Raw genomic sequence first — 24,160 nt, 5'->3', positions numbered from 1 at the left:
GCCGAGCTGTCCCCCGCAGTGAGGGGAAACCATCGCAACCCCTCCACCACTGATCACCGCCGCTGCCACCACCCGCGCCCTCAAACAGGCTTCCACAATTAAATCAGGTCACTGGAGCCAATCTTGTTGTCCTGCTCAGCATCAAGTGCGCTTGCTCATCTTGCTCAGTGACTGAGGAAAATGAGTGCGGCCGGCACAAAGCAGCAGTGTGTGGGAATATTTGCAATTGCGAACAATAAGACAATGAATGGCTGTGTTGAGCGGATGACTTCAAAAACAAGTCGGAATCTAAAGAGGCAGAAATATTAATTTTGGTAGGAACTTGTTGGTTTTGAACAGATGGGTGAGGAAATTATTTCTTCGCATCCTTAAAGCGCAATGTTTACATTTGGATCCATCTGCTCTACGCCACTGCAAGCTACAAATCCAATCAGAAACATGATGTTGACAATGGAGCATAGTCTTAAATTGGGCTATACCAATACCAAATTTTAAACATCTTAGCCAACTTTTCAAATACGAGAGATGAGAGGGAAAAAATAACTGCTTTTTAGTGTGTGGTGTACCTGAGGTGACCAACACAGCACACCACACACATACTGTAACTACTGTAAATCTACAGCGACAATCATATATTTCGTCGCCAATCACAATCACCGAAACCGTCGCCCAGCCAAGCTCGTTGTTGACCACAAAGGATTCGTGACCAGAAATATAGAACAAATTTAACATTTAAGATTCTTGTGCGGACTGTTTTTTGAGCAGATCGGATTTGGATTTAGCGCCACCTGACAGCCGGGCTTTTGCTGACTATAAAAGTGAAGAAAAATGCTCAAATTAGGCCAAATTGTCGGTATACAATACGTGTACCACACTTAAGTTTAATATAGCGCTAATATTGGATCTCATCCGAATGTGTAGGCGTATCCTATATAGTAGCTAGAAAGTACAGTTGAAGCCCAGCAATAGCGTCCGACATCTGGAATGTGACAAGTGTATTGAACAAACAGGAAACATGGTCTCGGAAGAATATATGGAATTAGCAAAGTGTGAAGAGAAATGTGATGAGCTGTGCTATGGCGTACAATTCTGAATGGACCACTTGGCGGCCCGAGAGTCTGTCTCCAGCCCATCTGGACGTCAGCACCGAGAAGACTTTATGAAAAACCTGTCAAGAATACCAAGAACACACAAGCTCAAAGTGAGCAAAGACTCAAAATGTATCGGAGGTGTGGCTTTCATGATGAATAGAGGCTGCACTACAAACTAAGTGTTGGTGTAAGGTCCAGACAGACAGCCAGGCTGGATCAAAACCAATGTGGGTTATGATCCAGCAGTGCCGCTTAAAAATGGGATGACAGGTGTAGAATGAAAACAATCTGTTGGGCAGAGAATCTGCAAATCTAATCAACATGATTTATCGTAAGATAAACGGGACCATTCAAGTTCTGGGCATTTCAAACTTCCGAGCTCAGGTGAAAGACAAAAACAGCTCACACTGCTGTTGAAAAGTTGAAGTGGTTTTGAAACCATGAACCTTTAGGTCCATTGTTTACCTTGAAACGTCAATGATTGAATCGGCGAAATAAGGCATTACAATAAACACAACCTCGTTCACGCCGGGGTCGTTCTTCTTTATATATGTGTGTGAAACTGAAAGCTTATGTATTTTTTCTTGCCTTGTGTCAGAGCGAAGATAATTTACACTGCAAGGCGGAAGCTCCGCCTCCGCGCCCTCGACCATCCTATAACAAAGTAATAATAGTTTTTTACTTCGTTTTTTTACTGGCAAAAAGTCCCAAAAACATTTTATTTACATCAAAAAAAGAACGAGCTACAGTTGGTGTGTTATTTAATTATTTCTAACACATCCTTCATTCAAATTCAGCATAACTTTGTGACCTTTCATCCACACACCTTCAGCCAATTATAGATGCAAACAGCAAGAAGGCCTGTTGTTTGAACAAACACGGAAACAGCTCTTGTCAATAGCGGTGTGATTACATATAAAGTCAATATATTTTGCGTAGATAGGGACAAATCTGATCAGCTACATAGTATCCCCTTTCTACAGGCAAAGTAGGACTAAATGGCTCAGGGTTTAGGAACTTTATTCGTAAAATTAGTTTTGGTTGGAGGAGATCTGTTTTCGGGTAGCCAAATTTCTGACACATCAAGAATTCATCCGATCGAAAGTCGCCAATTGATCCTCGTTACCGCCACAACGCCGCATAACAAATACGTCTTGAAATTGTCACTGATTAAAAAGTGAGGCGGCCAACTTGCAATTGCGCTTGAAACTTTATTGGCGCCTTGTACGCTCGGCTTTACTCGGGAGGCTTTCCGACTTAACTGTTCCTCCCCATCTTTGATCCAGACACATGCTTTATCAATCAGCCTCCCTGAGTCGACAGGGAGGCATGAATTCTTCAACCAGACCAGAGTCCCGGACCTCTGAGAGGGTAAACGGGGATGTTTGGACTAAATCCCGGCTGTGTTGCAGATGCGCATATGGAATTGAACAGTTGTCATGATGACCTGTCCAAGTTACGCCAAGCAGAACCATCAGTTCCCTGACTTGTCACTTTGCTTTTCTCCCCTTCGTAAACACCAGCCAGACTGTCCGATTTTATCAAGCGTCCCGGTTCTCGGGTCCAGAAGGAGATATGGCGTCCAGAGTAGACCAGGGGCCCCATGAGGAGCTTCTTGGGCAAACAAGATGAGTGATCACGTGTAAAAGGATGTGCTCTTGCAACCTGAGATGTAAAAGATGGTGCGGGGATAACGTGCGACTAGGAGGGCGAGCCTTGCTCTGCTTTATGGAGCAGAACACGACATTTGTGTGCGGGAACATGTGGAAGACGTTAAGGGGGGGGGCTTAACGGGCCGTGATCTTTCAGGCTGGGGAGGGCGGGCGCGATTCTCGGGGACGACAGGCCACGTTATCACATCAACGCATGATGGATGGTCCGTGAAACGCAGCATGATGAAGTATACGTGCACGGGTATAAAACGTTACGGTGCACATAGTCGAGCTGCATATGGCGGCGCCCATGTGCACCGCAAAGGGATTTTCGGCACTCACTTTAAGTTAAAGGATTGGCCTTTCCGTCTTCTATTATTCTCGCGTGCTGTCAAGCTCAGTATGGATGTGTGCAGGATGCAGAACAGACAGTGAAAGACTGACGGACAGAAAAGAAAGAAAGGGGAAAAAAAACACCTGGCCATGCTGAAATCTCATCAGAGACGAGAGAAAGAAGGCTAGGGAATTATTCCTGGGGAATCTGTAGACACAAGGACATGGCTAAATGCTTCGCCTGCTGTCACTTCAGCGTCCGATGACACTGTTCTTAACTCTATCATGTCACCAAAAAGATGCGGAACCAAAGCTGATTGCCTTTTCTGGCGTTTTAGAGAGAAACACTGTCGCTGATGAACATCTGCTTAGGCACTTCTTTTGATTCTTCACATGGAACGGAACAACTGCAAACAGCAGCTGAAGCGTCGATAATGTCACCATAACGCAATGCTGTGAAAAGTAGAGGTGTTCTACTTCGAGACTGGCATGACGTCCATCCATTTTCTATTGCGCGTGTCCTCGTTAGGGTCACAGGGCCACAAACTCCACACAGGATGACCTGATCAAGATTCAAAGCCAAGTGCAAAAACTGTCTGTGAACGTCTTGGCAATCTTTTGTAACATTTTATGAACCTTGATGTAAACCCAAAATTTGTTACGTTGGCAAGCATTATACCAGACACCAGTTTTAATAGCCTTCAGTTTTGTAAAAAAATAAAATAAAAAAATAAAAAAAAAGTCAGATGCCAATATTCGTCAAAATGTCAAATATCGGCACTGATAATCGACCTGGCCAACAATCGGTCTGTCCCTACCCAGGACCCTTCGACTGTGAAGCAGACCACAGCGTGCCACCACTGGCATGGCGAACCATTTATTGTTTGGTGCAGGAACAATTTTAGGTCAAATTAACAAAAATTGAGTTTTTAATTTGCATGTTGACAAACTATCTTAAATAGTATTATTTCCAAAAAAGACACCATAAACTTTGATGCATGGCGCCCGAGTGAGCTTCAGACCATCAGATTCTGCTGCTTTTCTGTTGCAGCTTTCCTAATGTTTGCCTTTAGCTTGTGAGACAAGTGTCGTTTTGTTTGTGTAAATAAAGCTTTAACTTTTGGGATGAAATGCTATAACCACTACTCTCTGCCATCAATAAACTAACATATTAAAGTTACTGTACAAGCTGTGATGAACAAGCCCAAGATTTGCTGGGCCAGAATTAGATCCCAAATGTACATATTTACCCAGGAAGAGATTTGTTGCATCAATCCAGATAATCCAAATATCAAATAATCCTACTGTATCTTCCAATTTCGAGAAGATGTCAGACTCTCATCTCTCTTTCTCTTTTCTGTGTTGGAATGAGAGCAACAACACCTGCACTCCAACAGTAAGGCAGCGAGGTCACACACTCACCAACGATCTGAATACAAACACTGGCTGGCAGATGGTGCGCGAAACCATCAGCAGCCAGGCTGAATGTTGTTGTTGCCATCAAGATATGCACGTACACTGGATGGAAGGCTACCAGTTAAAAGGATGTTGACAAGAGAGGATCAAATCAGTCCTCTCCCATGAGTGTGTTTGTTTTACCAACCTGAACAATTGCAATTTGTCGCAAAGTGCTCATACGCAATTTCACCAATCACACATACTGCACATGCACTCAAGAGCTCATCTCGTTTAATTTTGGGATAGTATTTTAAAAATCAGGTGCACATGTTAAATCGCTCATCTCATTCGCGTGATACAATGTATAAAAACCAAAGCACAAAGCAAGCTAAAGGGTTTTAAAAACGAAATGTATTTAGAGAGCATCGTCAGAATGGGCAAAAGGTCAAAGTGATTAGCGTAATGGCTAGTTTTACTTTCAATCATTTGTTTGTATTTGTTCAAATTATTGCCTTACATGAAACCATGGTGCCAAAAAGGTTGGGGACGACTGTTTTTAAACATTAGAATAAGCAGAGGAATTTGTCTCTTTCGTCTTTGTTGGCGCGGTGGCATAAAAAGTCCTGAAGGGCGTGTTTCATTTGCATTTTGCCATCTCGCAGCACAAAAGACAATCATCCAGTCATCAGCGTGGTTACCTCCCAACCCCCATAAGTCCTCCATGTGCGCTGTTAGTCGATTAGAGGCGCCATTATAAGACAGCGGCACCCGGGGAAATAAAGGCAGCGGTGTGGAATCGCAAAGGCTGCCGCGTTGATTCATTCCTTTAAATCTTCTCCAGACGGCGCGATTTATATAATTGGGATTCCGGCGGCAAATTAGAGGCGCTTATTAAGAGCCTTCACCTCCTCTTTTACGCTATTAACATGTTCAATCCAAACGGCAATTTTACACGCCGATGCATTGACTGTCTTCCTCATGTTCTTATCAGCGTCAAATCTATGCATTGATATACTTCGATTATTTTTTTTACTAATATCAACATTTCTAGAACTCCCTTAGAAACACCTTAAGTTTCTAAAAATCTATGTGCAATTTTGACATCCATGCAAGCTGGTTGCACATGTATGACGGCGCATATATATATATATATATATATATATATATATATATATATATATATACACACACGTCGTATACATGTAAGTAGACTGTAAAAAAAAAAATGGATACAGCCATTAAATCAGAAGTGGGTACTTTGATTTGCAGTACAAATCCAAGTTATGAGGATTATCTCATTTCACAGATGAGAAATGAGTGATTTTGCGGGCACTTCTCCAATGTTTACTTCTTCCGAGGAAGATGATCTTGAATCTCGGCCATACGGTGAGCCACACGCTTAGTGGCACTCTCACTCTCGAGACCCTTGAATTCACAATGGCAGCGACTGGAGATACTCAGATTACAGTAGAAAAGCACACATGGGCATTGTTAAATTTGCAATTCCCTCCATGAACATGGCTGGCTTTGTACCGGCGTGCAGGCAACGTTGTTGGTTCTAGAGAGAGCGAGAGAGAGAGAGGGAGAGGCGAGGGCAAACACAAGCCCATGTGTCTATGCAATGCACCGTCCCCTGGAGGCTGGTGGGGGAAATCAGATCTCCTTTTTTCAGGGCCATCTTCGCCCCTGAAAGCCGCCGCTGTGGTTCCTCCACTCCGAGAAGGAAATCTAATCTCACTTGTAAGGCAATCACTGAGGGAAGGTCCCAGCAATTTGTTGTAAGCACCCCACCTTGTATATCAATGTTTTGACAGATTTCCTGACAACATAATTATTTGCCGGGGATCCAGCCGAGACTTTAATTGTAACACCCATAATTGTACGTTAAGCTGCGGGAATGTCAGGACAAAGCGCCGGCTGCTAGGGTTATAAATATTACTGTACAAATAGTCACTTTCATCTGGGCCGCTTTGTGCGGTCGCTGCGGCTCCGTAATCCGGCTATGAAAGAGGATCTCTTCGGAGCCCCGTGAGGGCACCTCTCTCAAATCAATTCATTATGCCGCAATATTCGGCACATCTCGCATGGATCAATTCATTACGCAGAACGCTGCGGTTCGAGAGGCGGCGGCCCACCGCAGTTTGAAGCAGCGAGATCGGCTTTCGGGATGTCGGGGAAGACGGTGTGGAGTGCGGCGAACACAAGAAATAACAGGGAACACTTAGCACTTGAGCGCCATCCTGGCAGAAGCGCTCTGCCGAGGCTCATGACTTTTGTATAAAGGCATTACATCCATCTTTGCTCAGGCTGGCCGCACTCGCAGATAATGCATTTTTTCTCATGAAGCTTTAATCAAATGGGCCGTTATGTGAGTGCGAAGACAGGGCGACGGTGAGGATGGTCAATGAACGTTGGTGTAAGGGATATCTGTCTCGAGTGGTGTCGGTTTGCTTAACGTACACGCATGAGTGAACAGCATCCCTGGATGTCTTATGTTTGACTTCTGAGGGGTCCCTGCAAATACATGAAAAGGAAAAAAATCTAATGAAAAATATCTAATAAACCCAAAGCATACTTTATTGTTATATATTGTGCACATGAAATGGAATTCAGGTCTAATTTGAGCCAGATCCACTTTCAGCAGAGTGTCTGAATTGGCATTTTCTGGTCTGTCACCTTTTGCGGGGTCCACACATAGCGATAAATGGGCCAAATTGGAGCATATTGTCAGCAAAACATCTGATTATTGGATGTCTTTAACTCATTTGCTCACAAAAACGTAAACATACGGCCTGTTTTAAATATTACCATGCTCCCAAAGAAGTATTTATACGTTTTTTATGGGGAGGGTTTATGCTAAAGCATACAGAACTTTGATGCAGCCTCTGAACTGAAAAGAATGTTTGTGGCAATAGTAGATATTACAAAAACGGCCAACAGGTGGCAGCAGAGTATAAGAGATCAACCAGGGCCGTGTTGCAAAAAAGCTCTTTCCCCTTCTGGATATTTACAGATTTGTGAATAATGATGAAACTTATCTATATTACTGCAAAATGGAAGCAGATAGAAATATACTTTTTTTCTGACGAAAGAAGAGACGCTAATCTTTCTTTTGGTAAGTTCCATGTTTTTATAGCAATAGAACACAATATTCTGTGGGCCTTGCAAAATCAGTCAAAATCCAGTAAAACAGCCCGGAGCGAAGGGGGTTGCTTCAGTGAAAATGGCTGGGAGTGAATGAGTTAAAAAGATTATCCTGAGCCATTTTGCTGTATAAGATATTTCCTTCTCAATCTGCTAGATCAACGATGAAGGCCGACAAATGTTAAAGGTGCTCAATTATTACGATGGTATTGGTATTTGACTTTGAACTCTGAGCGCAGCTTCAAACAATCATATTATGCTGGGCTTGCATCAAATACATATTTTCTCATAAACCCAAGTGCACTTAAGTACTTTGCTCCCATGTACCAAAAAAACGAATTCTGGCTGAATTCGAACCATATGTTGATGTGTGTGTGTAGTGTGCTGTTTGGGCATCTCTAATACACAATACAGTTTACACCAAGTACACCAGTTAACAGTTACACAGTGCAGTAAGCCCACACTAATTTCTAGAGAAAGGCGAGTACCGTTTCCAGGCACTGGTATAGGGTTGATTTCGACCTTATTTCAAGATATCGAGTTCTCACAAATGCTGCCAATTTCAGTCACTGATAATTATGGCGCCCTCTTGTGGCCATTCAACAATCAAGAAGAAAACAATTTCTAAAGTCACTTTAGAACTTAATTCTCTATTGCAAAGTGACTATTCTGCCTTTTGCCCAAAAATATACGAAATATTTTAAATTATCATTCATTGAAGTATCAGTCTGGAAAAAAAGTGGTATCTAACATCCATTCTTATTTGCATGTCATCTGAGAGGTCTCTCACATTCAAATAATCTGTATGTGTGTAACCCGTTTGAATGTGGACTCCGCTGATGTTTCGGCATGTTCAGCACCGCGAGGATATGAAATTGGATCGTGTTGTCTCTGCTGAGCGGAAAACAATTACTTGTATAATCCAATTTAGCACTAAAAGAGCAGCGTGACGAAACGCAACCCCAGAGACGTTGAAATCCGCAACATGGAGTGACTTACACGGAGGTCACAAAAACAAGCAGACTGGCGTAATTACGCTGGGTTGCCGACTCATTGCGGCAGAGCAGATTGAGTATCCTCATGTGTGCCCGGTATTGGCCTGTGCTCCTTGAAAAGCTTGTCCCTGTTAGCATAGCAGTCAGAATGATTACACACTTTGGTGGAGCTACTGCTATAAATCAACTATGACACTAAATTGTGTGTTATTCAAGTACTATGGGTGTTACGGTAAAATCTTAAACTCATGGTTTAGTACCTTGGATTAGAGGTCACGGTTCAGCTCATGTTCCTTACAGTAAGAGAAGAAAATGGAAAACATGAATTTTTTGGGGGGCGTGTAAATGACATCAGATTTAAGGACTTTTTCAATGAAATATTTAAATGTTAATGATATAATGGCTTCATTTTTTTTCTTTTTTGGAAAGTACAACACCGAGAGTTTGAACAATGTCATAATAATTCCAACTAATGTCGAAAGCATATTTCTAGCCACGATGACCACTGGACAGAGGCTAAGATACACTGTAGACTCTAAAAAGAGTTAGGTAGAAATAATCCATATTGGGTCACAAAGGGGCCAACGCAACTTTTTGGGTCATTCAATTGACTCAAAATGTTGGGTCAACCCAAAAACTGGGTTGCCTTGTGGGTTATTAATTTAGTTTGACCTAACTTTTTGGGGTAAATAACTGAAAAAGTTCATTTGTGACACAATTCAATTGGGTTATTCAATTAACCTAAAACATTGGGTCAAATAAATAACCCACAAAACAATCCCAAAAATTTGGTTGTTTTGTGGGTTATTAATTTAATCGGACACAAGTTTTTCAGTTAAGTAACTCAAAAAGTTGGGTCAGTCCACTTCAATCAATCAGATTATTCAATTAACCCAAAGCAACTCAAAAAATTGGATTGCTTTGTGGGTTATTAATGTAATTTAACTAAAAAAATGTGTTGGTCCATTCTTGACAAAATTTTAGTTATTTTTATAAATGGATTTGTTTACAGAGTCTTTCTACAGCACAAGGGAGTTGAACTTCTTGTGCCTTACCTTACATGTTCCACATGGGAACCCGTAAAAGTCTGTCCCATACTCAACATTCGTTACAAACAAAAACAAAACTACCGTTTAATCAAGGACTGACGTGTTTACACGTCGCTTAAAAGGTCTTGTTTGCTTTTCTTTACCAAAAGTTGTGGTTCTACGTGAGGCTGAAGCCATCACATTTCCCCTCCCAGTAACTACAAACACGCATACACACGCACACAAACACGTTGAGAGATGTGTTGTAATTACAGGGCAGGAACACAGTCATCGTGAGTGCAGGTGGGAGGTTTGTCAAGATGGGCGGGATGCGTGCGGGTGACATGCCGTCATGCTGTTTCCAGCCAGCAAGGCTTCACGTCGCATTAAACAGCCACCCGCCGCCACCCGCCTCGGTGCGGACAGCATAAGACGCAGAGTAGAGCGCACCGACGTTTTGGAACGTCCAATCAATGTGCCTGTGAGAGGGCTTCCAGTTGGGAAGGGCAAATAAAGGCCATTTGAAAAAGTAGCGTCTTTGTCCGAGTGGATGAAGGGAGATGAGCACACATTATTTCTACTAATGTACTACCTGTGTGGGTTTGTACAATAGCTAGGGTGCAAACGATTTTTTTTTTTTTGCACTGGCAGTGTATTGATACTTGTTTTTTGTTCATGTTCCTTTCTATATTATTTTTCTTTATTTGGCTAGATTAGATTCGAGTGATATGCGTGTGTGGTCCAATTTGAACGGCCACGTGCGTCACCAAATATGGCTTGGTTGACCAAAATTCAAATTCAAACCCATTTCAGATCAGCATATTGGCGCGTAAAGTCAAACATTCCGTTCGGTGAAATAAAGAGTCTGTGGTAAAGATTTTTATATTGAGTGCATAAATGAAATGGTGCAAAGCCACTTTCCACCAAATGGTTCAGTTCAATTCAGTTTGGAAGGATAAAATCCTGATCTGGGTTGTGTTTTGCAGCGGTCAGGATGTTTTTGGGGATACTGACAACTTAAATAGCACAACACAATAACATAAACGGACAACAATATACACGACATCCAGAATTCGGTTTACTTTCTTGGCGTGAAATAAATCTTCCCAATCCCAACAAACCAACAAACAGACTGGAGCATGAGTCTATCTCCACCCCTTTGGGCACCCTAAATTTTCTTCTTTTTTTTTTTTTTTGTATGTGGGTGAGTATGTGTATGTGCGTGTGTGCGTGCGTGCGAGTGTGTGTATTCATTAGTTCACCTAAAACCTATTAAAAAATCCCATACCGTTCACCTAAACCGAACACTTCCAGCCAGAGTCGTGAGGCCGTCAAGAGACCCGAGGAAGGACCAAAGAAAGTTTTCTTGATAACCCAATAGATGGGTACCAATAATGGGCAGTACACCTCTAAAACTACCAGACAGTGAAAATGGGCTTGAAAAGGGAGCAAAAAAAAGACGTACCTCGACACACGGTCCCGTTCTGCGCCGCCTCGTTCCCAGCCTTGCACATGCAGCGTCCGATGGGTACCATCCATTCCCCGTCACCGTTGCAATACAGCTTAATGGGCACGTCCACCTCCTCCGCGTTAGGGATGCAAACCCCCCGCGCCGCCACCAACGAGGTGCTCTCCGCGCCTGACAGGGTCTCCTGGAAGAGTGCCCCGTTGGTGATGATGCGAGCGCACTTCCGGTAGAAGACGCGGACGGCGATGAGCGACATGCAGCCGCCGTAGTCCTGGAAGGCCAGGTAGAAGCCGTTTCTCGACACGGGGCCGAAGCTGCGGACCTCGGTGTTGATCTTCATCACCCTGCCGCCGAGGTCCACCTGGGAGAAGCTCTCGTCGGCCGCGATGGTGTCCACCTTGATCCAGGGGTTCTCCATCCAGGCCGGCGAGGTCCTGGTGGCCGTGTCAGCGTCCGACTCGTAGTAGTAGAGATTGAAGGTCTCTTTGCAGGAGCCGGGAACGTTGGGGATGCTGCTGCAGTCCCTCACAGAGAACTTCATCTCCACGTGAATCCTCTGCGCGCCGCGCCGCCGGATGTACTTGGTGCGCACCCAGTTGTTCTGGTTGTTGTCGAAAACGTTGCACACCTGGTAGGTCCGAATGGTGTTCATGTTTTCGTCGTAACCGCTCACCTCCTCCCACTGTCGGAGAGACGAAATGGCAACTTTAGCTTGTTTTCTCTTGAGTTCCGGCTAACACAAATTATTTTAACAGTTTTTAACCATCTCAATTTCTTAGGGTTGTTTATTGACGATGGTGATAGACAGAACATCAGTCCAAAGTATAAAAGGTATAACATGCTTTTTTTTTTTCAAGTGAAAGAAGTATTAGTTCCTAAATTCTGGCTCCCACAGATTGACTGCTGCCCATGGCCATTCCTTTTAACAGTCTCAAACATTTATGGTTGCTTATTGACTTTTGTATTAGACAGGAATATCAGTCAAAAATCTAAAAATGATCAAATTATGTTTTATGAGTATTGAGTAAGTATGTATTTGATCCCCAACAAAATAACCAGAATTCTGGCTCTCACAGTTCGGCGCGTGTCCATGGACATTCTTTGTCACAGTTTCAAGAGTTCTCGAATGTCTCTCATTTTTATGGTTGCATATGAATGATAGTAAAAAGACAGAATTTTAGTCTAAAAATGCATAAAAACTCACTGGATAAAGGTTTAAAAACTGTATTGGTCGAAATAAGTATTTGATTCCCAACAACTTGGTCAGAATTTTGGATCCTTTTTTGGATTTTTTATTTTTGGATCCTTTGCATTGGTGTTTTTTAGACTAACATTATACTATAATACTACATTATTATTATTATTACCACAATCCATTCAAACTATATGCTGTTAAAACTGTTGAAGCTTTTACAAAGAAAAATTGAGAATGGGTGCGAGCCAAAATTTGTTGCGTATCAAATAGATTTTAGCATTTTTATGCGTTTGCGACTGATATTCTCTTTTCATGCCATTTCTTTGTAATTGAGCAAACAAATTCAACAAATTCAGCAGGAAGAGACCAAATAATTACAACCCCCGCTGTACATAAACAGCACATGTGCAATGCCAGTGTAAAGACGTATAAAGGTCGACATGGTTCTCATTATGAACACAGTAATAAACCTCCGCCAATGTCTGTTTTCTACCAATAATGTGTTTGTTGCCGCGCACGCTTTGAAAAGTGTAATTATCGGCGCGTAATCAGCTCAAGGCGACGTTGTGATTAAATTGATTACACGGTGCAAAGAAACATCACATCTCTACGTCGGCCCAAAGAGGAACAAAATGAGAACCAGCTTTTTTCTCAGCATGTGCTTTCGGAGCCCGGAGGTCTTGTTGGCACGCTAGCCCAGTTTGCGCATCTTTGAACCTTGCACCCATTAATGTGATCAAGCTGATAAGGTCATTTTCAACACCGAATATATAAAGAAGAAAACAAGGGGAAGCGTGAGGACCTCTGCCATTGCTAAACAACTACAGATACTGCAGCTTCCTTAGCATATCGCAAAGCATATTAGTGTTTGTTGACTATGTATTTAAGATATCCAGATTATGCAGTAATCAATTTTATTGTGTATAATTGTGGGAATGCTGAAGCATTCATATATTATTATGATTTTTAACTCCCACATATACACCGTTCAAATTTCAACTTGCTTCAAAAATTCCCGCCTCCCGAGGTATATATCGTCTGATTTCACATTACTTAGAGTATTCACACAATTTAACGTTAAATATGATTTGTTTTTCACATTCATTTTCAATGGGACAGACATTGAAATTGAAAAAAAAAAGTATTACTTTCCACGCCTACTTCCATACATAAAATTTATCATCATTACCACGTGTCTGATACTGGTAAAGTGCAATGTCTAGTAACCAGGAAGTTGAGGGTTTGAATCCCACCTTTGACAGTGCATTGCAACTATCCAAAGAAATGGATTATAATTTCCGATTGTAGTTTAAGTTTTCTTTTTCATTCATTTGTCATTTAACTACAATTAAAAATGTGTAATTCTCACATCATTTATCTTTCATTCTACTTCATAAGCACATGCACTCAAATCTTATCATTCATTAATAGGATTCAGCTTTTCAGCATTCCCACGCAATCTTTGCAGAAAAATTGCACTTTGTCTATTACCTTAACTTAATGTATTATTGCTGTTATTAATATAGTCGAATATAAGTCATACAGTTAAATCAGCCAATCTTTTATACCTCTTGCTCTCATTCAAGTTGCAGGTGATCCGGAGTCTATGCCAACTGACTTAAGTTGAGAGAAGCGGGATCCACCCTGGATTAGTTGCATAGGGCAAATCAATAAATCCATTTTCGATAATTATCCATGATCATGTCGTGCTGCACATATTATTACAAATATGGTAAATATGGTGTGCGATCAAACATTGTAAGTAAAAAAAAGTGTGATAGAGCACCATCTACGTTGATTGCATCATCCACATGGATAGGGTTGGTCAGAATTCTGATATTTTAAATTCACATACTACAATAGAAACTAAACCTCTTTGATTGTTTTTTTTTTTAATTCATCTGTTATTAATGTAAGCATCTAACAGAACCACTCACTGCTTTGTGTTACACTGCACAGTAACTGTAAGTGTAATGCAGTGTCAACAAAAGGTATTCTATTTATGTATCTATAAAAGAACAATACAAGACAGATGGCCAGTTAATTTATATTTCTACTTGCTGTTAAGTTTTTAGCCGAGTAAATCTGCGCTGATGTCAAGATCCGTGTCCCGCCCATGCACAAACATCGGCGGAAATGTGTTGAGTATATTTCAGGGCTACTTAAAGATGAAGCTCAACCTCCCACTTCATCTTTTACGCAAGGCGGAGTTAACGGCGTGTATCATTTTTGCCCTTGTTGGGGAAGGACTGTGATTTGTTGCATTGGGCGGTGAAGTTGTCAGACGGAGGTTCCTAATTATAGTTCCATCGATGCTCTTTTTTCAATCAAAGTGTTCACTGAAGCTGCAGTGTGAGTTTACCCTCCTGTTATTTTGCAGGTCAAATTGAGACATTGGAAAATTAGATTTTTTTTTCTTCTTCTTTTTTTGGTGTATGACTTTTTATGATTGCTTTGATAAATGTAAGCAACATTTAAAAAAATAAATAAATAAATGGGAAGAGGACCTGAAATAATAATAGCATATTATCGCTTCTCCCTTTTCTTATCTAACTCTTTGACTGCCAAAAACGTTAAGTAAAATCCTATGGAGGAGTGCCAAAGACGTTAAAAGACGTTTATTTCAAAACAGAGGTGAAACTAACCATTTTCTACTGTTGATTACTGAAGAATGGAATAAGGTAGAAACAAACTTTTTTTTTCTGATGAAAGATGAGAGTCCAATCTTTCATTTGGTAGTAGGTGTGTTTCCATAGTCCAAACACATAATTTTCTATGGACCTTGAAAGATCAGTCAAAATGCTTAAATCGGCTGGCACCCACGGCATCCCTTTTCTGAAAACGTCTGGCAGTCAAAGAGATAAGAAATTGGGGCGCTGCCACATGACCCGTCGGTCCTTCCGTCCTCCCTCTGTCAGTTGTTACAGCCTTTAAAATGAATTTTGTAACTCTGTACTCGTGACGTGTGCAATGACAATAAAAATCAATTCATATCACTATTGCAGTTTCTTTGTTTTCCAATATTTAAACAGTCTTTTGTTAATTTATTTTATTCAAAGAGACACAACATATTGATTGAAACTGTTATTTATTTATTTTTGTTTCTTTGTAAGACTGTTGGGCAATCAAACACATCCGGGTCAAATTGACCCATGAACATTACTGCTGTTTTCGAGAAATGTAAACAGAAGGGTGAATAATGAGAGAGAGAGAGAGAGAGAGAGAGAGAGAGAGAGAGAGAGAGAGAGAGAGAAAAACAATAATTATTAAGTGGTGTTTTTTTTAGTTTGTATGACCTTTGGGAAATCAGACATGCTTCGGGTCAAATTGACCCAGGAACAGTTTTGGGCGTTCTGAGAAACCAACCAAACAGGAGCAATAATAATGATATGGAAAGATATTCATTAGGATCCCCCCCAATTTGTGACACTTTTAGAATTGGGATGTTTTTTTCTCTGACTGGTTTATATAATTAAACATGGTCTGGGTCAATTTGACCCAAGAATATTACTGTTGTTCCTGAGAAACAGACATAAAATGAAGTTTAATAATGAGATATAAACAATGTTTATTGCGATTTCTGTCTCTTTTGGATAATTGGGACCTTGTTTCATTTCTGAGACTTTAGGATAATTAAATTTACCGCAGGGTCAAATTGACCCAGTGATACTAATATAAATCAACACAAAAGGGTTAATAATGAGCAAAAAAACTAAACTATGTGCATTAGTAGGATTGTTTTAGTTAATGACACTAGTCAGATTAACCCAGTAGCATTACAAATGTTAAAAGGAATGTGAAAAAGGGATTATTTTTTTTCATGATGGCGTGCAGATGAAACACTTTGGCGCTCCGCCGTCAGCCAGTATTAATGTTTATCAATGCGTTTGCTTTAATTGGAGAAACTATAGTCATACTGTAATTCCTCCCGAAGACGCTGAACTTGAAGTCAGTGTGCTTTACATCACAGTCAGGGTGGGGAAAAATGGGTCAAACGTGCCCAGAATCAACTTTCATAGTACACATTGTATTTATTTATTATTTAGTGTCTCATCAGTTCTGAAAATTAGAACGAAGGAAGATGGCTGTAAAAAGAAAAAAAATAGTGCATATATATATCTATTGACGTTTAAGTCCATGTTTCTGGCCTGATGTGACACTCAGCTCGCTGCGGGCGACATCGCATCCGTCATTGTTGCGCCTTTTGTATCTAAATGGAGCACATACTGTAATGGCTTACTGGCACGGTGAAAAGCTTCTTTTCACTTCAGGCAAATCCCGAGAAACATCAATCACAGCCAGAGCAACGGATAGAATATTCCACCGGGCGACCACATGAAGACTTATCGAATTCACCCGGAGTCTGGTCTGCATTTTACACACAAAAGAGAGACCTTTCTCTCTTTCCCTGCCTGTTTGTTTCTATGTACAGGCTTACAGATGTTTTCAGGCCCCCTTGGCCGCGGATCAAGGGCATCAACTTTAAACACCGTGCGCCGGCACCACCTAAAAGGTCGCAACCTTGACCTCGACATCTCAGCCCGAGGAAGACGAAAAGAGAGGGGGAAAAAAGTGTTTCTAAACCCCAGAGAGCCGCTTTGCATCAGCTGCAGCCGCTCCACTTCACAGCTGATATAATCTCTCAAATTAGAGCCCACTTAGCAAGGACTCTGACACATTTTGACGGCGGCCGGGGAGGGGAAAGTCAGCCCCTTTCGTTACAAAAACTGGCATTCCATCAAACACTCTCCGTCTAATTAGAACAGCTCAAATTCTTTATTCCCATGTCCTAATTAATCACCGTTGAGTGTGATGCGTGGCTTGGCCCGGACCATTTCCAGGGTGAAAACTAAACAAAGGAAAGGGACACATACTGCCTGGGATAATACAAATACTGACATGGACAAAACTTGTTTTGCCAGATCTGAAAACTTTCAATTCTTTGTCTGACAGGTAACATACTTGGTAACTTGGGTGGTCAACACGGACCCTGCAAATCTCTCTTTTAACGCAATATTCACCGTCTATAAGCAAAAAAATTTAATCATCATATGAGCGCTATGCGTATTGCATTCACTTGAAAAAATAAACCTGACCAATTTTTTTTTGGGGGGGCTTTGTTTTTTGTGTGCATTTTTTCCCCTGTTTTTCTGAATATTTTTTTTTGTTTTACTGAATGTTTTTTTTCTGTCATAAAACCTCCCTTCCACCCTCGAAAAAAACATGAGGGGAAAATAGTAAGAAAAACAGGAGGGAAAACTACTCAGAAAAACAGGGTAAAAAAAAAATCTGAAAAACAGAGCACCAGCTTTTGTTCAGAGGTAAAAATAAAAATAAAAAATAAATAAATAATTCGAAAACGGGCCCAAAATTCGCGAAAAGGTTTTTACGCTTAGAAGGGGCTGGATTTGGAAGTGTATCGAAAAAGGAAAAAGCGAATTTTGACTATATAACAGGTTTTGAGAATAACCGCTGGCAAGACCGGATACGCGTTGCATGTTTTGACCGGATATTACATCACATGTACATTTGTAGTCCAAAGCATTGTTGGACGATAAAGTAAGGTATGTTTGCGGGGACGATGAAACTGAAATCTTTTGGAGTTAATTAAAGAAGGGAATATTAATGCAATTTTAGATGGAAATGAGCAAAGAAACGCTACGGTTTATCAAGAATTACAAACGAAAACTCGTCATCGCACGGCACAGTTGCTTCCTGGTCTTCTTCTTCTTTTAAATTATTGGTGGATCACATCTCTATGGTGTATACCGCCACCTAGCGAAGCGGAGTCCCCTCTCAATATTTGCAAAAGAAAAACAGATGGAAACAGTCTGTTTTGCACATTTTCAGTAAATTTTCCTAAAAAATGTAAAACAATTGGATGGAAACCCGACTATAGACGTCTCCACCAACTTCCATGTTGCTGAGAGAACCTGGATTCGGGGGCTAGTTTTTTTTTTTTTTTTTTTTTTAACCCAAGCAAATACAAATTTTCACCAAGGTGAACAAGGCTGAAGTTTGTTGAGTTTTGGAGTGTGGCAATAGCGCCAAAATTCATTTAGCCAAATCCCATGCTTCCAATCAGGATGTGACAGGATAGAAAAATGCTGGCATCTTTTGGCTTTTTTTCCAAGCACACATCACCATCGCAGGTCATGAGCAGCTATTGACCTTCCCACTTGCTTGATGAGCGGCGGGGAAGCCGAGGGCCAATTAAACAAGAGCGGACCATCTGCAGCTCACTGGACGTTTGTAGTTAGACACAAACTAATACAGAAACAGGTGGGGGCTACTGGCGAGAAGCAGTGGTGGTCATGCGGGCGGGGGAAGGGTTGTAGTTAAAAAAAAAAAAAAAAAAAGTCCCCAAACAAAATGTGTTGTGATGGAGGGGCCCCTTTTTGTCCTGTCACAGCCCCTTTGGCCCCCTTTCATCACAGCCAGTGGAGGGAAGCAAATGGGGCATAATAAGAGCCTAACGATCAAGCGCCGAGTGTGAAATTAGAAGAAACGTCTTCATTTTCACAGCTTTTGGCTGAGGAGTGCTGCGAGAGGGTGGTCATGTGTTTTAAGCAGCCAAGGTGGAGGTAACGGCGGCGCTGCATGTCGCCGGGCGTTAGTCTGAGCCCTCGAGGTCCTCACGAGAGGAGAGAAGTCGAAATTGGCTTATTCTGTGACAATGCTTGTTCCATTTTTTTTTTTACGCTTATTCCCGATTCTGACCAAGTATTACTACAACCAGTTGTGTATTTGTCAGTTTAATATCATAAGTAATATTGTGTAGTACGGTGGATTCACGTTTGTTCTAAGACAGCAATCATCTTCTTGTTTTAGTGTTTTTTTTCCATATAAAAACACACAAAAAGGACGCATCAAGTATTTTTTTTTCCATATCAATGTGGACGTATTCTATAACTTACTTTATAAAGTAATTTTCACAATATTACAATTATGTGAAGTTGTTAACTAATACTGTTAAACTGAGGCCATGTCCATATCACCATATTGCGGCACAGGCACAAAATAGTTAACATTTAAGTTTAAAGGATTTTTTTTTGCAGTTTGTTACTTTTTTACTCACGACTGCCACCTCGAAGCGTAACTGCAGCATCCTAACTGTAGAAAGTTAGCAGCTCACGCGTGCAGTGTTGTACGCTAGCTAACACCACAGGCTAATGCTCGTACAACGCCGCATGCCCGCTACTGCGCGGGGGACGCGCATGACCCTCCACCACTCCGCCCCTCCCCAAAGAAACTGTGGAGTGTGCAGGTCCGCACACTCTACTAAGAAAGGGAAGATAAAAGCTGATAAGTGCAGTCAAAGTAAAACAGTCAGGGCTCTTCGTACTCATCTGGGCATTGGTGGAGCATGCATGATGTCGAAAAAGCTGTGATATTACCCTTTTAAACGGCACAATGCAGCTTTAACATGAGTGTTTTGGAAACTGAATTCCTTAAATAAAGTTAATTGAAATTGTCCAAAATTGATTTTTTTTTCAAAGCAAAATGGTCACGTTCAAATTCAATTTCCGGTACAAGACTTCTTCGTATGTCCTGTGATGAGAGATATGTGCACCAAATCCGTGTTGATCAATGAAACTGGTGTCTGCGGAGCTGATTTCTTTTTTCAGCTCTGACCATTTTTGCTGACATAATATTTTCATAATTTAGGTTAAGCCAACTGTCTAGGATGCTTGCTTCCAATTGGGACACAATTGAGCAAATTCTCTATTTAGCCTTAGAATTCGCCCAAAATATGTGCTTCAAAGCAAAATGGTCAAATTCATGTACCATTTCAAACAATGGTCCTTGACTTTTTCGTGCATCGTGTTATGAAAGTCAACATGACATAACATATCCACCCAGTTTCGTGTCAATCGGTAAAACTTGTATCAGGGGCAATTTATTTATTTTTTTCAACATTATTATTCTTTCTGAGAATCCTCTGAATAATGACCAATCTACAATCCTATGCTCCACCCACATTGGCTGGCACCAGAAAATAAGCTTGGCAATTTATTGTCACCCATCTGTCGAGGATACCTGCCTCCAATTTGGGTGAATTCCCTACAAGGAGTTCGGTGAAGCCTTGGAATTCTTCCAAAATGTCTGCTTCAAACCAAAATGGCCGCCTCCTTGTACCATTTAGGACACAGCTCCTAAAGATGTTTGTGTGCATCCTATGGCTGAAATGTCCACCAAATTTCATGTTGATTTGTTAACCTGATAAGCACTGAGCTTTTGTGTTCGCCTCCAAATGGTTATTCATTTGTCACAAGAAAAATATCCCAGTATACGCCTCTCTACGTTGTGTGGTGTCATGTCATCAATGCAGATACGTCATCTATATTCTAGGCTGCAGACTATAACGTAGATGAGTTTTCACTTTGGCACAACGTGTTCGTAAATCTGCTTCTCTGCGATAAAAGAGTCCAGCAGCCGACGCTATATTTTTTCTTTAATCCAAAAGTCGACCCGTTGGTGATTGCATCGCACTGTCTTTGAATTCCAATGAGGCGACACAACACTCGGAGTGCCGGCGACGCATCATCACTGGCAGATGTAAATCAATTATTCACGTTGCTCCATTTTCAGATGCAGTCTTTCCTCGGGGGTGACTCTCGTTGCATCAATAACACACACACCTCTAAAGCAGTAATCAACTATTTGTCTTTTGTTTCCTCTCACAGGTCAGTGCAAATAGTTTTAGGTTAACTTGCATTTGTTAAATGAAATACATGAAATATTTTTTACACTAGATGTCATGGCCTTTAAAAGTTTTCTTTATAAACACCGGAATCGACCCAGGACACAGGATGGTCAACCCAAAAACCCCAACCACTAAATTGAAGTTCATAAGAGTTAGATACGGTTTTGTCCGATTTGATTCACTTGGTTCAATCTGATATTGATTAATTATGAAACATCAATTCTTCTTAAATAACAAGGACATGATAAAAAAAAAACTCCTCAAACATTAAATATAAATTAAAAAGTCTCTGAATTGTCATAAAGTGCAATACGTTAGGTCTTTCATAAAAATAAAAAATACTTTTAAAGGGATACTTGACTCATTGAGCCATTTTCAGCAGTAAAAAAGTTAATATTTTGTGCAGAATGAATTTGATAACTTCAAAATTTTTCTTGTATAATTAATAACTTTAAAACCTAATCTTTCTACTTGCTGTTGACTGAAGATGACATCACCTGTGCTGTTCCCTGGGTTTGGTCAGCTAACTGAGCCATGATTGGTCGTTACCTATTTCCTCAGCACAGGAAAAATAATGAAGTTACCAAATTAATTCTAGACAAAATATTAATTTGTTTGCTGCTGAAAATGGCTCAATGAGTATCCCTTGAAATGTACGTAAATGAAATGACCTTGCTTTGATTTCTCCACCCCACTTGAAAAGAACACGTTGGCCACTTAAGTCTGTGATGCTCGATTGCTCTTCACAAGAGGCGTGTCATGTACTCAATCTGATGCTGAGTCTGCATAAGTATGGTTATATTTGAAAAGTTACAAACATCTTTCCACAAGCAAGTTATAGAAAATGTAAACTGTAGTCCAGCGGTCCCGAGCCTGAATACGTAGTTTGACAGAAGTTGGTTGACTCCATGACAGCGCATTGTGATAGTGGTTAGCTCTGAAGTTCTGGTTCGACACTCAGACGAGTGTCACGGAGGAGTGTGTTAAGATATGACCTTTATGATGTGACTAAAAGAGATTCATTTTTATTTATTTTTTTTTTGGGGTGTTGGGTTGTCAGATAAGCTTCCTAATTTTAGTAGACCTCGGTCAAACATACAGCTGGGGCTGCTTCATTAAAATTTTAAGGGCTACTGAGCCATTTATTTCTTTAAAAAAAGTAGGTTACATTGTTAAAAATAAAACAAAAAAAGTTGTTTTTTCCCCCTCTGCATGTCACCCCATATTCACCAAAGCAAAATTGCAAACTTTGTGCATACTTTATTCCTAAAACATTCTGTCTGAGCCGGTTAGCCAGCATGGGTATCAAGAACATCCCCACACCGCCCGGGGACAAATTGTGCTTCATGTACATTTTCCACCGGTTGTCAGTGTGTTTGGGGTTAAGTTTGGCTGTCATTTTTTGGGGGGAATTAAAAGAAAGATTCATACGAGAAGAGCTGCGGGCGCCAGACAAAAAAATAAAACACAGGAAGGAAAATTCCTATGTGACTAATTTGACATTCTAATGTATCGTAAAGCGGGAGTCGAATAACGCCAACTGACAGAACATTTCTAACTTCATTTTCTGCTCGTACGTGTTTGGCTTTCCATCGGGTCGCAAAGTATCTGGTGTCATGTCGAGAGGAATTTCATGATACTCGCAAATCCACCGGTTGAGCCCGTGGATCCCAGCATATGCAGTACAGTATGTGCACGTAGTGTGCGTTCGTTTCGTGTGGCTGTTTCGCCACCTGTTGCGTTGGGCCTCAGGGTGACGACTTCTGTGCATCATACTCACTAGACATTTGTTTTTGCCACGAAATAGCGTGTAGCGATAGACCAATGTTTTTTTTTTCAGGTATTTTTTTAATGTTTTATTATTTGTTTCCCATCTCATTCACTCCCAGCCTTTTTCACTGAAGCAACTCCCTTCGCTCCCGGCTGCTTTACTGGATTTTGCAAAGCCCACAGAATATTGTGTTCTATTGCTATAAAAAAAACATGGAACCTACCAAAAGAAAGATTAGAGTCTTTTCTTTCATCAGGAAAAAAGTATATTTGTATATTTCCGTTTTGCAGCAATTAGCATTATAATATAGCTAAGTCTCATCATTATTCACAAATCTGCTTAAAACACTTGGGAAAAGGGCTTTTTGCAACATGGCCCTGGTTGATCTCTTTTACTCTGCTGCCACCTGCTGGTCGTTTTTGTAATAACTACCATTGCTTTAAGCTTTCTCTTCATTGTATCAAAGCCTTCTGTATGCTCGAGCCTAAAAAACATTTTTAAATAACAACGTATAAATACGTTTTTGGGATCATGGTAATATTTAAAATAGAACGTATTTATACATTTTTGTGAGCAAATGAGTTAAAGGTAGTCAACTAAATATAAAGCTGTGTTGCTGTGTTAAAAGCACGTGTGATTCTTTGTTCTGTATTGTTTTTGTTTAGTTTGATAGTAAACTTTGACGAGAGTAGCAAGGCAAAACTGTACATGTTGTGCATGGGACCACCTCTGCGTCAATTTGAAGGAAAAACCCTGAGAATTAAGGACCGGAAGAAGAACAATCATATCCGATGATAAGGGGAAAAAAAACATTCAATCTCCATCGATATTATGTTATTATACGGAAGCATTTGTACAAATAAAGGCCCGGTAAAAACCCCTAAAAGACGGATAAATAAACCCTAAAAGATAGATAAATAAACGTCCCTGGCCACGACATGAGGAAATGCGGTCATGAAAATAACTGACAGACTCCGTTGATGGCAGGAGAAAAAGGAAGCCGTTACACCGCGTTGCTTGTCGGGATCAGCAGGAAGGCGACAGCAGGCGTTCACAGGATGGAGGAGATGAAGAACATCTTTAAAGTTGTATCATGGAACCATCGAAGGCCAGCATCTCCAGCACGACGGGGTATAATTCAAACCATCTTTATAACAAACCACAGAAGCGTAAATAATTGAGAAAAATTGGCAATGGGTTTTGTGTTTTTTTGGGAACGCTCCAGAAAATAAGTCGACATCTTTCCTCTTTTTGGTCCTATCCTAAGGAAGACGGAATCTCGTGGCGCAGAAACGAAGCGAGGCCGAGACGCTGGTTTTGGCGCGCCTGCACGCTCGGCATGTCTTGCATGTGGCCGCCAGGAATGCGGGAATCCTGG

The 24,160-nt window shown here is 40.9% G+C and overlaps 1 protein-coding gene across 4 annotated transcripts in view; it reads right to left on the bottom strand.

The window, feature by feature from the left end:
- The window catches only part of ephb2b (eph receptor B2b), a 137,591-nt gene that overhangs the window by 59,928 nt on the left and 53,503 nt on the right, over nucleotides 1-24,160 (bottom strand). For all 4 annotated transcript variants that reach the window (XM_077572863.1, XM_077572865.1, XM_077572864.1 and 1 more), the window contains exon 3: nucleotides 11,107-11,791. In XM_077572863.1, the coding sequence (XP_077428989.1) occupies nucleotides 11,107-11,791 (685 nt within the window). The remainder of the gene's footprint in view (nucleotides 1-11,106; nucleotides 11,792-24,160) is intronic.

Source organism: Vanacampus margaritifer, chromosome 8 (assembly GCF_051991255.1).
Source record: "Vanacampus margaritifer isolate UIUO_Vmar chromosome 8, RoL_Vmar_1.0, whole genome shotgun sequence".
Classification (NCBI taxonomy): domain Eukaryota; kingdom Metazoa; phylum Chordata; class Actinopteri; order Syngnathiformes; family Syngnathidae; genus Vanacampus; species Vanacampus margaritifer.
The sequence above is the reverse complement of the archived record's forward strand: the minus strand, read 5'-3'. Positions and strand labels throughout refer to the sequence as shown.